The sequence below is a fragment of the Coptis chinensis genome, chromosome 8, assembly GCF_015680905.1.
Source record: "Coptis chinensis isolate HL-2020 chromosome 8, ASM1568090v1, whole genome shotgun sequence".
Classification (NCBI taxonomy): domain Eukaryota; kingdom Viridiplantae; phylum Streptophyta; class Magnoliopsida; order Ranunculales; family Ranunculaceae; genus Coptis; species Coptis chinensis.
In genome coordinates this window covers 78,103,249-78,118,970 of record NC_141463.1, presented here as the reverse complement: position 1 = coordinate 78,118,970, position 15,722 = coordinate 78,103,249, and the positions used below count along the sequence as shown (strand labels likewise).

The 15,722-nt window shown below is 41.0% G+C and overlaps 3 protein-coding genes and 1 long non-coding RNA gene across 4 annotated transcripts; 1 reads left to right on the top strand and 3 right to left on the bottom strand.

Moving 5' to 3' along the window:
• Positions 1-238: 238 nt before the first annotated feature.
• LOC147483240 (uncharacterized) lies at positions 239-820 on the bottom strand. Its single transcript, XM_086579514.1, has one exon. The coding sequence runs from the start codon at positions 818-820 to the stop codon at positions 239-241; it is 582 nt and encodes a 193-aa protein (XP_086435640.1).
• Positions 821-7,131: 6,311 nt separating this feature from the next.
• On the bottom strand, positions 7,132-7,908 carry LOC147483239 (uncharacterized). The gene is made up of 2 exons (XR_015204672.1): positions 7,803-7,908; positions 7,132-7,487 (listed from the first exon to the last, which is right to left on the bottom strand). It is a non-coding gene; the product is annotated as an uncharacterized LOC147483239 (long non-coding RNA).
• Positions 7,909-9,011: 1,103 nt separating this feature from the next.
• On the bottom strand, positions 9,012-10,657 carry LOC147483238 (tryptamine hydroxycinnamoyltransferase 2-like). Its single transcript, XM_086577588.1, has one exon. The coding sequence runs from the start codon at positions 10,424-10,426 to the stop codon at positions 9,122-9,124; it is 1,305 nt and encodes a 434-aa protein (XP_086433714.1). The 5' UTR covers positions 10,427-10,657; the 3' UTR covers positions 9,012-9,121.
• Positions 10,658-12,887: 2,230 nt separating this feature from the next.
• On the top strand, positions 12,888-14,141 carry LOC147483237 (uncharacterized). The gene has a single exon (XM_086579513.1). It carries the CDS (start codon positions 12,888-12,890, stop codon positions 14,139-14,141), a length of 1,254 nt encoding a protein of 417 aa, XP_086435639.1.
• Positions 14,142-15,722: the final 1,581 nt, after the last annotated feature.

Below are 15,722 nucleotides of genomic sequence, written 5' to 3'. Positions count from 1 at the left end.
ATTTCCAATTTCTGTTCCATAGTTCCAAAGGATCGGTTATCTCGCGAAGACATCAAAAGAGTGTGACCGAACATTTGCCTCAATGTTTTTGGTAATGCTGAAATTGCTTTGCTTCTTTGATTGCTTCATGCCATTCACCATCGTCTTCCAACAGTCCTAGTGCAAAGGCACGCGACTTGTAGGTCGGATGCACTTTTCCATTTATTTGTTCTTATCTCTTTAAAGTTCCTTGGACCTTTCACCGTGTTAAGAAGTAGACGAAGATAAAACCGTTCACCCGTTGTCGGTGGGGTATAGTATATCCCTGCCTATAGTTCTTCCCCGATTTCCTTCTTGTCCATTTCTTGTCATTGTTTGCATCCTGGACCCATTTTGTAGGAAATTCAGCATATGTCAATTGCCTTGTATCTTCGTTCTCCACATTCGTCTTCATCCACTCGGTGAATTGAGTGTCGCACTCCAGTCCTATTTGCCACATTAGGTATATAATCACCGCCCGGTATATGATAGGCTGTTGGTTTTCCAAGTGGAATGAAAGACGTTCGACTGCCGGGTTTCGATATTGAATGTGAAAACCGAGAATTCTCCAAGCTGCCTCATGTGCTGATAGATAACGACAGTCTTGATATTGTTTGATCTCGTCAACTTCACGTATGACCTGTTCTCCATTTGATTCGCCATCTTGGATGTTCTCCTCAATAACAAATGTTGCTCTGTCACCACCTTTGTGCACATATTTGAACAAATACTTAACAGACCTTCCTTGGTTGCAGAATTCGACATTTATGTGTGCTTGGTATTTGACAATCAAATCTCTCATTGTCTGGAACAACCCAAATCAAGTATCTACTTTTTTCCCTTTCTTTGTAATAGCGAATTTGGAATCATTTCTTCTCATGTAAGCAGCAAAATCCTTTTTCATCTATGGTTGTTTAGTTGCAAAATCTCTTTGGGAATTTTCTAGTGCATTTATTTTCATCCATGCAAGGAGATTTTTCATTTTTTGTGCCACATGGACCGTGTATCATGTATTGGACTCTGGCTTGAAATCCCAATGGATCATCGACTTCATCGGGCATTTCGGCGAGATGATTTTTTGGATGTCGATGGAGTTTTTAGTTTGTCATGGAGGAACAACAATATATGAGCATGTGGTAGTCCCCTTTTTGAAATTCAATTGTGTAAACAAATTTGCAAAGAGGAAATCGGTTAGATTAAATACACAAAAGGTAATAAGGACGAGAGAAACAAAAGTCTCTATTGACTTAGAGGCTAAAGTTCGAATTCAAAGTCCAAATGAAAATAAATAATTAGCCACTTTGGCTGATGTTAATATTAATTAATATATAGTTAATTAGGAAGTTCAACTAAAATTCAATAAATTAGATTCACGGTGAGACGAAAGGAGAGACATCTAGAAAATACCGCCATAACCTTTCCGAAGTGTTGACCTCGACATAAATCGCCCATGAGTTGATCTAGCTTGATCTTAAATGCCCGAGCTACAATTAATGGGTCATCTTGTGGTTTTAGCCCCACTAAGGTGGTGAATTCTTCTATCTCGGCCATTTAGAATTACAATTAAATGTGATGAAAAGATCTGGTGATCCCCGCATATCTACAAATAGCAATTCGTCTTGATAGCTTTGAACCATATATCTTGGACCTCCTCAAAATGAAGAAGGTAGAACTAATCTTTTTCCAACCGGAAGGTGTTGTGTCCCCGACAACAACTGCATCTTGGAGACCTTGGTACAATTCTGATCTGATCTTTTTCTGGTTATCACGTATCCAACGTAGACGGAGCTCCACCACGCTTGTTTCTGCATCAACTACTAACTGGCTCAAAAGACGTCCACCTCTCATCAGTGTTTGTCCTTCATTTTTTCTATGTTGAAGCCTGTAAGCATAGAATTCTCTAATGCTTACTGTATTGCGTTTTGTCAGCTTACTTCCACGTACATTATTTTTTAAAATCTGCAAATGGAAACCGTCTTCTCCAAATGGAAAAAGAATAGGATATTGCATAGCCATAAAGCTTGGTTGTAACTCATTCATCCTTTTTAAGCCTTCTGATCTTTTCTCGACAATTACGTCTCTACCATTATTATTTTCATGTCCGTCTCCAACAATTAATCCAAAGAACCTGGCGCCTCGGGTATGTTGTTATCAGCCTTGCATCCTTGTTTCGCGTTCCAATGATTCTCAAGCGAACGTGGATCAAATCAGACTCTTGAAATCTTTCTCTTGCTGTTCTGAAAGATTTTATTAGATTATTCTCAACATTGAACATTTTTATCAATCCGTCGACAATTTCTTTATCTATGTTTTTCGGATCTTCTTTTTTCTTTTTCTTTCAAAAAATCCACTTTCGGTTTTGAACTTCGTTTTCTATGTCATGTATATATAATTGAGCAAATCTTGGCTTCCGGCCGGCATTGGCAATAAAAGAACCTATTTTATGATGATTCCCGGTCAATTTGAAAAACATAAGGTCCACGACCTTTTTGTTTATATCCTTGTCTATTTTTCCCCATAGGACGTCATAGCAAACATCGTTATTGTATGACCCAGATGTTTTCTCTGAATTTTCTTGATCTAGGTCCCCATTGTAGTCCATGAGCTGCTTTAGAAAACTTCGGAGGTTCTCTTTAGTAATGGCAATTTTAACTTCCCTTGTTGGCAAATGATGGTAAACTTTGGATTCTTGGGTCTCTTATATTTTGTGTTCCTCTCCTCATACCAAAGTATAGCACCACGGTGAGAGCAAGACACTTGAAGGTCCTCCGAAATTCCACGGTGTAGAGAATTTTCCTGCAAATGAAAATACATACATGTTAATAATATAAATTAATTTAGCAAAACAATAATACAATTAGAACTTACTATTGGTGACAACTTTGTCTTGATTGTTCTGTTGATTAAGTAAACATCTCGCCTGCTAAAATGTCATCGCCTCAGAGCATTAATAAGGTGTTAACAAATGATTTTGTGATATACACTAAGAAATGCATTAATAAGGTATTACCAATTGTATCATAATCAATTTCCATATGATCATCGCTTGCCAAGGTTGTGGCATTTGTGTATACAGTCGAAACCTCTTGTGACCTTTGTGTATTGCAAGAGCCAATATCTAAACATATAGAAGAGAAAAGTAAGAATCCTAAAAGTTTTATTTCATAAATATATTATCATATTTTCAATATTGTACCTGATTGATATTGAGGAAGATTTGCATATTGAGTCTGCTGGAATAGTGATCGTGAGATTGGATGTGACGGGTGGACATTATATCCAATTGCTGCACACATAATGATGTAAGTAACTTCTCATAAACATATGTAAATATATATAAATATGATTTCTTTTTACCTGGTGAATGTTGAACATAAGGAAAGTACTGGTATTGTGAATGTGAAATCATAGGTGATGATTGCACATTGCTATTGTATTGAAAAGATAATGGATACGAATGAAAGAATCCATGTGCTTGTGTTGTTGAATGTTGAACATAAGGAAAGTAATCGGTATTGTGAATGTGAAATCACGGGGATGATTGCACGTTGCTATTGTATTGAAATGATAATGGATATGAAGCGAAGCATCCATGTGCTTGTCTTTGTTGAGATAAAGATATATTAGTTCATGTGTTTGTGCTTGTCTTTGTTGAGATAAATGAATGTGATAAGAATTACCAAATGCTAGACCGGCAGGTGAGTTTTGTCTTGGTGTGTTATGCATTCTTCTTCTGTGTGTATGGTTTCCCTTTGCTCTCAACTTAAACATTCTTTCTATGCGTGCTTGTTTTGCCTTCAGTTTTTTGGAGACATCCATTTAGTTCTACACCGGAAAATATATTAGTCAATAAAATAAATATATACAAACTAATATAGCATGCTTTCTGCAGGATGGCTGGCTCCTTGTGCTACTATGAATGTGGTAAGGTCTGCAACATAACCTTTACTTGCAGCAAAACAGAAACATAAGTAGAGTAATAAAAAAACATGAGGCTTCTGCATTACACACTGCTCTATTTGATCGAGATAACATACTTGCCAAATTCCGATACTTGTTCTTGTAGGCAAAGGTCACAACGATGGAATTGCTGGGTTCATTTCAACTTGTTCAGTCTCTGGGGGAGTTGGAGTTATAGTTTCAACAATGAATATTATGGTTGTTGCTTAGGAGGAAAAGGAATAAGCACTACGCCTTGTTTATGATGTTTGTCCACATATTCAGTTTGGTCATTGTGTGGCCAACACATCAATATTGGAAGCCTCGTAGACTTGGGAATGACAATGGGTCTACCACATGGCCACTAATGGCACACATTGATCAACAACCTTGCCAATCGCACAAAGTTACGCTTTATTGAATTGAGAACTTGATCAAGGCTGGCCATCAAGGCAACACTCTTAATTTTCGTTGAATGAGGCCTTGTGTCGACATTGCATCCGGGTCATGTATAGCACTTACATGAGTCCAAGTCTAGCTTGTGTTAAGGTGCAGTCTGTGTGTTTGGGAGTGTGCATGCAAGTGTGATTTGTTTGTTGTCTGCCTTCAGAAAACAATCAATGTGCTTCCGAAGTTCGATTATTTTTCCGGCCAAATATATGCGACCTTCCGAGGCTATGGGGAAGCGAGGATGAATTTTTATTACGATTATGAATTTTGGGGTTTCATGAGCATTCTTGTCGGAAAAGCTTTTTGCGAGGGTCTTGGGTAGGGGTGGATCGAACTTCGAAAAAGATTTATTTCACAACGATGGAATTGCTGGGTTCATTTCAACTTGTTCACTCTCTCGGGGCAGTTGGAGTTATAGTTTCAACAATGAATATTATGGTTGTTGCTTAGGAGGAAAAGGAATAAGCACTACGCCTTTTTATGATGTTTGTCCACATATTCGGTTTGGTCATTTGTGTGGCCAACACATCAATATTGGAAGCCTCGTAGACTTGGGAATGACAATGGGTCTACCACATGGCCACTAATGGCACACATTGATCAACAACATTGCCGGGTCACAAAGTTACGCTTTATTGAATTGAGAACTTCATCAATAAGGCGGCCATCAAGGCAACACTCTTAATTTTCGGCCGAATGAGGCCTTGTGTCGACATTGCATCTGGGTCATGTATAGCACTTACATGAGTCCAAGTCTAGCTTGTGTTAAGGTGCAGGTCTCGTGTGTGTTTGGGAGTGTGCATGCGCCAGTGTGCGCATTTTGTTTGTCTGCCTTCGTAAACAATCAATGTGCTTCGAAGTTCGATTATTTTTCTGGCAAATATATGCGACCTTCGAGGCTATGGGAAGTATTGTGGATCAATTTCTCTTCTTTAAAAACGTTTTTCTTACATTAGAGAAATATCAAACCGGAAAGGTCAAGGTCTTAGGGCCGAAACGCGAGGATGAATTTTTTTATTACGATTATGAATTTTGGGGTTTCATGTTATGCATCCGTATGTAGATGGTTCATGGGTGACAAAGAAATCGGAGACGCAGGCGGACCGTTAATGGGTGATTGAACTTCGAAACAGATTTATTTGTAGTTCGATGAAGTATGACGCTTACTTTATCCGCTTTGACCGTGTATTTTGATCTATTTCGCATTCATCTCAGTTCTCGGTATGATTTGTTTGTTCTCGTTTCCTAACTATCTTCTTATAGATTCTCTTTAAAGAACTTAACTATCCTCTTATTAGTGACAAAGAAATCGAAGACGGGTTTCTTTTTGTTGGTGCAAGAGGTTCCATCGCCAAGCTTTGTTTTGTTGTTTTGTTTTGATGGCTTTTACTACGGGTTGCTCTAACCTTCTCGCTTGAATCGTTGCTCGATCGAATCGGTTTATCACTTGCTATTAATGTAGTTGCTTTGAGTGCTTCTCCAATGCTTATTTTCATTGAAGTCGATCTATCTTCTAGTGATCGGGTTGTCATTGCAAAAACGCATTTAATATGCATGAAATTGATTAGGGGATAGATTCGCAAGTCCTCCTTCTCAACGACTAATTGTGTTCCCCATTAAATTGGAACCTTGAAGATGCATGCTATCACGGGCACCATGTGACAAAGAAATCGGAGACGGGTTTCTTTTTGTTGGTGCAAGAGGTTCCATCAGCAAGCTTTGTTTTGTTGTTTTGTTTTGATGGCTTTACTACGGGTTGGTCTAACCTATTCTCGAGTGATCGGTTGTCATTGCAAAGCACGGCATTTAATATGTATGAAATTGATTAGGGGATAGATTCTCGCAAGTCCTCTTTCTTAGCTTACTAATTGTGTTCCCCATTAAATTGGAACCTTGAAGATGCATGCTATACTGGCACCATGTCTCTAAAAAACTCAACACCAATCTTCCCCGTCCTCAATTGTGTTTCTCCTATCGTATCCATAGTTTGGTATTTTTCAACGGATTATATTACTTCAAGGTAGGCGATATAGTATAATAAAAACTAATTACTGTATAGAATAAATAGATAATGAGGAAAAGAGAAAAAGAGAAAAAAAAGTGAACCTTTCAATGAATCAGCAGGAAGAACGTTGAAGATGAAGATGAACAGAAGATGAGTAAGATGATGAGTAGGAAAAATTATTGTTAATATATAGAAGATGACCGGTACAATTCGATTGCTAATAGAATTTGTTATCTATTTGTCATACGGATTCGATTGCTAATAGAATTTATTCTAATATATTTAATAGAATTTGTCTACAGAGTTTTAGTGGAGAGATGAGTGTACGTGGCATACCCCTCTCTTAAGAACGCGCCACCTAGGATTGTGATTGCCACCTCAGCTGGACTCTGCTTTAATATAGAGAGAGGTGATAGTAGATGACATCTACTGTAATTGTAAAACCCAAACCCGACCCATTTCCTTTATTTTGAACAGAGTTTGTGAAATCATGTTGTTCAAGCAATCGCCATTACCAACTCTGTCCGCTTTTGTCGTTCGTTGAGTTCTTCCAAATATCCATTAAGTCGCCTATGGAAGTTTTAAATTTTTGGTTTCTGTCCAGATAGGAAGTTTAACTTGACATTCTTCTTTTTATCTATCATGCATTGCTTTTACTGATTTGATCTGTTTTTAGTGAAGATATGATTGAGATATATGATCTTTCAATGATCACTGAGTTGAAGAAATTAATTACTCTCATTACTTCATCTGGTCGTTAAATTAACAATCTCTTAATTAACATGTTTGTTCTGCCCTCCATTGGGTGCTGATAAGTTACAGGTTCACTTGGAAGAGCTTTTCTTCTGGCATTGGGTCTTGATCCATTTGATACCGACTGATGTCCCATTCTTTACCTTCTGTGCTCCCACCATGGCTGCTGCTTTGGCCTTGTCCATCTTCTTCATGCTGCTACTGTTATTTTTTTCGTCTTTCTTCTCCTTACTGTCTTTGCCTGCTTCGTAAGCACCAATACCTCCTTCACCCCATTGATCTGCCCAGCTTGGTGCATCCATAGTTTGGGTATGAGCAGAAACTTCCCAATAAGAGAGTGCGAATTCAGATATAAAAAGATGAAAAATACTTGTAGCTAGATATATAGCAACATTTTAATAGAAATTTAGGCATCATAAACCGCGAAGGTAAATAATAATAAAAGACGGATCATTACTCATAACATCTCTCTAGTAATAGATCTTTATTCACTATTATATTACATGTGCAAGGGTCTGAAATCTGAATTAATTGGTTATATTTGTATATATCAAGTAACAATATATACTCATGGTTAAGCTATGTTAAAAGTTTCTAGCATAAACTACGAACCAGAGAAAAGAACTTATAAGAGTACCTGTGTGCTCTTGAGTTGGGATTCAGAGTTGCAAGAAAATCAGGACTGCTGTTTCATTTAAATCTTTGAGGGGATTTGTAGCAGTGGATTTGGTACCTTGGTGGAGAGAAATTAAAGAGTACTTAAAAGCAATAAAGTCTCTCTTATTTGGTTTACATGTGGGTTAGCTATCTTTTCCCTATTTTATTTAGGTAGCCTCTCCACTTTCCACCTTGTAAAGCAATTGGATGCTTTCTTTTACACCATTTAATATGTGTTTTCTTGAATTTATCTTCATTCTTTTCCTTAGTTGTTTGCTTTGTATACATCTTGTGCCTGAAATCCTTTTCTCAAGGTTTGCGGGTGTTGGAAAGACATTGGAATGGAATAACAGTACACAGGGCCGGCTCTACCCCATAGCATAATAAGCAGCTTTGGCCCCGCAGTCCAAGGGCCCCCAATATATTTTAGCTCACAGCCCACTATTGCTTTATTAGCCAAAAAAAAAAAACTATTATTATTGTTTTTCATTTATTTTAATCCGTTAGATAAACGTTTTAAATTGGAAACTTGAAAATCACGTTAAACGCCTTCGTTTCCCTCATATTTTCGTCTTCTCCAAACAAATACATACATGTCACTATAATTTATTAAAAAATTTCATCACTCTATAACAAAAAATCAAATATGGGGCATTCAAACCTATTCTTCAATTTTACTTATATTCTTCTTTTGTCTATTTTGGTTTTTCCCTATAATCCATCATTATATATATTGTTTTATTTGGTGTAGAATTCTTCTTCTCTCTTGTGCATTTCTTTGTTAAATAAATCTATTGAAGTTTCAAATTTATGAGATCACTATTTAATAAAGAAAAAAAAAAAAAAAGTTGGGATCAAATTTTATTATAATTGTTATATTCTAAATTCTTTGTTAAATAAATTGAGGTTTGCATTCATATGAAATAACGTAAACAAATCCATCCCAACAATTTTATTGGTATATATTAATACTATAAGGCCCCATATTCAAACTTTGCTTAGGCCCCGATTGCTTGAGCTACCCCAGACAGTACAATCGACTTGTGTTTTTTCAGCATTGCAACTTCTCAGTGAGATCTCCTTCTCAGTACCATTTTAATTTTCTTCTTTGATCGAGAAAGGCTTTAGAGTTTTCATAGATCATTTGTATTTATATCAATTCTTTTAGGTACTAATTGTTAGCCGACTATTCCATCACATACTATTGTATTTCACATATCAAGATTAAATAATACAAACTAAATCCAAGTAAAAAGCACAAGCCACATAGAACTTAAACAACACAAAGTACTAATGTTACTACTGCAGAGAGTGGGAATTTGTTTTGAAGATGCTAGCATGTTCAGGCAAGAGTGACATAACCACATCAACACCACCTCCCACTCTGCAAGATGGCAAGAAAATTAACAACCCTTCAACTGGTATATTTGGAGGATAAAATGCACAAGGCCCTCCTCCCCCAAAATTGAGATCATGGAACTGGAACCTCAACCAACTATCCACCTCCAAGTTTGGACACAAGGTGTTCCCAATCTCTGGTGCCGTCCCCTCAAGTTCTTCACCATTTCTCTTCAGTAATTCTCCAAAGTCGATAAATGATTGGAAGTACTTGTTATCAATCTTAGCCACAGCGTCGTGTATCGCCTTAGCAACGTATGCATGGCTCTCCATTAATACCTCTCTCACTGTCAACCTCGGATAAGCCCAAAGAACTAAATTCCCAAAATACTCAATAGGCACTTGTGGTTTCATTCGTGCTCTCCCATTCACTGCCACCCTAACTTGAGTGAATTGCTCAAGTTCAAGGCCTCTAGCTTGTGTCATTTTTTTCCAAACATGAGCTAGGAGACACTCAAAGGTGCTATACCTTTGGTGTGGATTAGAGTCATTACCTTGAGTAACCTTTGATTTAATCTTGTTTATGAAGTCAGTAGAGAAATGAGTGATCAAATTCTCAATAGAGGATAGCAAAATAGGGGTGTTCGGAACATTAGTCTGTCGGAACTCAATGAAACGATGAGCGAATTGTGCTCTAGGTTGGTTTCTTGGGACTGAAATTGCATCTCTATCATGGTAGGGAAGTGGGTCTACGGCGAGGCCACGTACTAGTTTAGCCCATGCAACAAAAAAAGAGCTCAAGGATTGGCCATCAGCAACGCGATGGTGCGCAGTTTGACCAATCACAAGACCACCACATGCGTAACGATTGAGTTGAATTTGGAGCAACTCATCAATTCCTTCAACTGGTGGAAGGAGATGGTTAACCTCCTTTGATGGATCAAAAGGTAGCTGATCAGCTAAGGTGGTCGGCACATAAGTTTCAATAATTCGAATACCAGCATTGTTTAGTACAATGCAGGGTTGCCCTTTGTCATCAGTTGTAAATCGTCCGGCAAGGTGGGGGAAGTGAATAAGAACTTTGGAGAGTGCATTCTTTAAGACTTCATTGGATGGCATAGGTGGTTTGAAGGCATATAGAACTACAACATGAAGATCAAAAGCAGCTTTGTCAAATATAGTGAGGGGTACTAGAGAATGATGGTTGGTTTGAGCTTTTGAAAGAGAGGACTTCAAGATAGTGTTGTTCATCAAACCAATAGCCATTTCAAGTCGTATATATGTAGGGAAGAACAAGGGCTAGAGAACTCGGTTTTTTCTGGGCAAGTGTGTGTGCTCTTCTAAGCTGCTATTACATGGGGTTTAAATAGAGAAACTCAAGAACTCATAATGCTTTGTTACCTATTCACAGTGAATTGTTTCAAAAGAAAACACTTTTCAAAGTGTGTAACGTAGACTAGTACAGATATTAATATGGAAAAAATGCATATGTTCCTTTATTTTACACGTCTTTTATTAACACTTCATAGCGGATTATGGATAATCGCTAGCAAAAAGTGTAGGCAGCTTGTTGGGGTTGGTGGATAAATATAGTTTGAATATGTGCAAGTCAGAACCGTTTCCACTTTCCACATATGGATTGACGGAATGCAATTCATTCTCTTACTGATAATATCAAACAAACATGGTTTCTCCGATTAATCATATAATCTATATATATAAAACGTCCACTAAATTCCATTTGACCCTGGTTTGTTAGAACAGTGGGCTATGAGGTGTATTATGTTGAAAAGAACTATATGTGTGGATAGCGTACTAGGCCGTACCGTACAAGGAAGTGTCTCGTTCTCTACATCTGATTTGATCTTCCTTCTTCAATTTTGAAGAAATGTTGAGCTGGGCCAAACAAAGTCAAAAGCAAGCCAAGAAAACTAAGAAAAAAGAAAGTGCGCCTGTCTTTTGCAAATGAAACGATAGGATTATACTGATGGGTCCCTAATTCACTATGTACCTGGCCTATATCATCATGTCTATTTGAATGGGAGGTAAGGTGTATAGCCGATCTGGATTGGCTTAGGCCCGATCAAGGTAGAATTTGTAGCGGACTACTGGCAAGATGTGGAATTGGGAGGTTAATTTCAATTCACAGTTCACACCACCACATACCGACTAACTTTTCCATAAGGATAATGTAAAATTTGTTACAAAGTTTCTCTACATTCATCGATGTTCTACAAGAAATTAATCTTTGGATACAAACATTGCCCATTGATTTTGACTAGTACTAAATTAGGTAGTGGGTTGTTATTGGATCAACATCTTATCCTACCGAAACCGATATTAATGCCAATCGATAGTAATTTGAGGAACAATTTCAGAGTCCGAATTTGTTCATGCTGGTAAAATCTACCAGCACTCCTAGCTACTCGCCCACGTGTGTTACTAAAACACTCATTTTTAATTTTCTTTTTATAGAGAAATTAATCAAAATAATATATATATATATATATCAATAAACCAGTAAGGAAATTGTAGCGACACAGTTTATGATGGCCGCGGGTCTGGCGGATGAGGGAGCCGGGAAGAGGACAGGGTGTGGGATGACGGGCTAAGCTACGAGGCGGTGGGGCGAGAAGCCAAGTATGGAGGCCGAAAGTACCGAGGACAGATAGGGGAGAACCGCGGCGCGAAAGGCTAGCTGACATGGAATAGAACCATCTGGGCACGTGCCTAGCAGGGGAAGGGTGAAACCCTAACGTCGCCGACGAGAACTCAACACTTGGCAGTCGAGAGGCCGATGATGGGGGATTTGGAGGGCCCAAGAAGGAGGAGGGTCATTATAAATAGAATAGTAGAGGAGGAGAAGAGGTAGGTCACAACATTTGGCGCGCCCGTGGGGAGAAAAAAGAGAGAGTAAAGAAAAAAAATAGTGAAATGGCAACAAAAAGAAGAGTGGGGCTAATTAAAGAAAGACGCATTACCACCACCGAGGGACGCGGGAGTCAACAAGAAGCTGGGGGAGGGAGGAGCGGACGGGGAAGAGACAATAATGTCCGGAGCAGAGGAGACAAGGTTGTTGCATGAGGAAATATCGAGGTTGAGGGAGGAAAATGAGGGGTCGAGAAGGGAGAGAGAAACTATAGAGGAGTCGGAAAGGGAGGTGTCTAGAAACGAGAAAAGAGGAGGAAGGGGAACGGATGCGGAAGAACAAATGGGGGGGGGCTTACTAAGGAACAAGTCGGGGAAATGATAGCTAACGATCCGGGCTAGCTTGGGGATGCACTCGCGGAGCAGGAGGCGCTGGCGAAGTCGGTGGTGGCGGGTTGAATCGCAACCCACCGCAGATTTGATATGGAAGTCGGAAGTGCCGAAGAGGTTCAATCAGCCAAGGTTTGAGAGGTATGATGGAGGAACAGAGACCCAACCGACCCACATTCACCATTTCCGCAGCCAGATGCCGTTGTGGCAAGAGTCGCGGTATGACGGACTAAGATGTATGATGTTCCCGCAAGCTTGAAAGGGGGAGCATCCGATTGGTATTACAGGTTACCTTCAAGAGTATTAATAACTTTCGTGAGTTGGAGCAGCGCTCATTGATCACTTCATACATCAAAAGAAGCGTGGTGGTGGACATCGCGGCCTTGTTCAACGAAAGGCGAGGTCGGCTGAATCGCGAGAGATTTCTTGTGCGCATTCAAAGCGGAGACTTTGAAAGTGGAAAATCTAGATGAAAGGACGGGCGGTGATAGCTTTCGAGAGAGGGTTGCGCCCGGGAACTAGAGTACATGAATCGGTAGCAAAGAATGAGATAGCAACTCTACAGGACTTGTATCCGAGGGTGGAAAAGTACATTAGGTATGAGGACACCATGCAGAAGGAGGTGAGAAGGCCGGGAAAGGCGGTGTTATCGTTGGATAAAACGGAGGGGCGCCGGCACTATGAACCCTCTGATAAAGGGGGCAGCGGGTATCGAAAGTCTTCATCGCGGCCCTACAGGGACCGCGAAGAGGTTAGAAGGGAAGGTCGAGACAAAAAGCCTTACCGCGAGGAAGAGCAAGTGCCATTGAATAAGCCGCTGAGCGAGATACTACCGTTGATCCAGAACCTGCAGGGGTATGAGGGTCCGCGAACCAAGCCAGTGGAGGTACAAGGCAGACCTTATTGTGCTTATCATCAAATACACAATCACGACGGGACAAATTGTTATGCGTTAAGGTGGCTAATTCAGAGGATGATAACAAGGGGATTATTGAAGGAGTTTGTAGCGGAAGGGGACAAAGGGGAGCAGGCGCCTACCCAGGGGAGGATACTAGGAACGATCAATGTGATCTTCAGTGGAGAGATATTGAGCCATAATGCACACCGCGAGGATAAGGCGAAATGCAAGCATACAAAGAAGTGCATGAGACGCCGGAAAGGCAGTCGCGGACAGATTATGGGATCGCAAAGGAAGGAAGAGCATCACGCTTCTCCGGACGCTGACCTCCGAGCCATCGACTCCCCGCACGAGGACGCGTTGGTGATCACGGTGACTATGGGAAATTACATAGTAAAGAGAGTGTTGGTGGATTGCGGCAGTGCTGTGGATTTACTATTTAGAGGGGCAATGGGAGAAATGAACATAGAAAGGAAGCAGCTGAGACCCTCGCCAACAAATTTGTATGGGTTCAACGGGAGCATGACGGAACCCTTGGGGGAGCTACTGCTCCCAGTGACTGCGGGACCGGTTACGGTGTTTTCCAGGTTTAAGGTGGTGGATGCCGACTCGCAGTACAACGCCATCCTGGGGAGGAGATGGATTCACGAGATGAAAGCAGTTCCCTCCACTTACTACCAAGTGATTCGGTTCCCTACCCCGACCGGGATATACGAGGTCCGCGGGGATCAGGTGTCGGCAAAAAATAGCCACCAGAGTACGGTGAAGAGATTGATCCGTGGGTCAGAGGAAGAGACCTCGCGGTCCAGGAAGAGGCAGGCATAGCAATTACAGTGCCCCGTCGGGGAGGGATCGGCAGAGTTAGTAGCAGGACCGAAGACCTTGGATGAGATAGAGGTAGTAAACTTGGGGGAGAACGGTGAAGAGAAGTTCACATCAGTGGGGTCCAGTCTGTCTGAGGAATGGAAGAGCAAATTAGTAATCGTTTTATCCGCTAACCGAGATGTATTTGCCCGGATGATCGAGGAAGTCACCGGATTGACCCGAGTTCGCATGTCATAAGTTACATATGAGGGGACGCTAAACCAAGAAGACGAAAGATGCGAGGGATCAGACCAAGGTACGCCGAAGGGATTCGCGAAGAGGTCGCGAGGTTGAAGGGGGCAGGGATAATACGAGAGGTGTCCTTTACCGACTGGTTGTCAAATGTGGTAGCGGTACCTAAGAAGAATGGCAAGGTGCGGATGTCGCGTCCGACTTCACGGACGGAATTCAGAGTGCCCCAAAGATAGCTACCCCACGCCGCCGAGTAGACGAAATGGGTGGATAGAACTGCAGGGTTTAAAGTGTTTTCTTTCATGGACGCGTCAATGGGATATAACCAGGTGGCCATGTACGGGCCAGATCAGGAAAAGACAGCTTTCGTGGTGGAAGGCGGGACGTACTGTTACACAAGAATGCCGTTTGGATTGAAGAACGCCGGGGCCACCTTTCAGCGGCTAGGGGAGAAAATGTTCGAAAGCAAGATCCGAAAGGGGATTGAGATTTACATAGACGACATGGTAGAAAAGAGCATGTCGGAGGAAGAACATCTGGAGGGTTTGAAAGAGACATTTAGAATACTGCGGTTGTACAATTTAAAACTTAATCCAGAGAAATGTACGTTCGGCGTCACCACGGGAAAGTTCCTGGGATACATAGTTACTCACCGGGGAATAGAAGCCAACCCCGCACAAAATAAGGGCCCTAGTGGAGATGCCGCCGCCTCGATGTCAAGGAGGTGCAGAGACTTGCAGGAAGGGTCGCGGCTTTGAATAGATTCATCTCGAAGTCGTCAGATAAGTGTAGGCCATTATACCGGCTGCTGAGGAATACGCTGGATTTCGAATGGACCCCGGAGTGCGAAAGGGCGTTCCAAGAGTTGAAGGATTACTTAGGCAAGGCCCCTATGCTATCGCGACCAGAACAGGGAGAGAAGTTGTACCTATATTTGGGGGTCACGGAATATGCCATTAGCTCGGTACTAGTCAGAATTGTGGGTAAATTGGAAAAGCCGGTATACTTCCAAAGTAAAACACTGCTGGAAGCCGAGACCAGATATAGCAGAATAGAGAAATATGCCTTGGCTTTGGTGTTCTCGGCCCTGAAGTTGAAACCGTACTTTGAGGCGCACTCTGTAGTGGTGGTGACCAATTTGCCGCTAAAGCAAGCATTGAAAGCTGAGAAGTCGGGGAGGATGCTGAAATGGGCAGTGATGTTGAGTTCTTACGAGATCTGATGTCGATCGTAACGCCAGAAAAGCGCGCAGCGGGCGAATTTTTAGCGAGTTTCCAAATGAGGAGGACCCACACATGGGGAAACGAGATGGTCATGGGGCCGGAAAGGATCACGGAACAGGATTGGTTG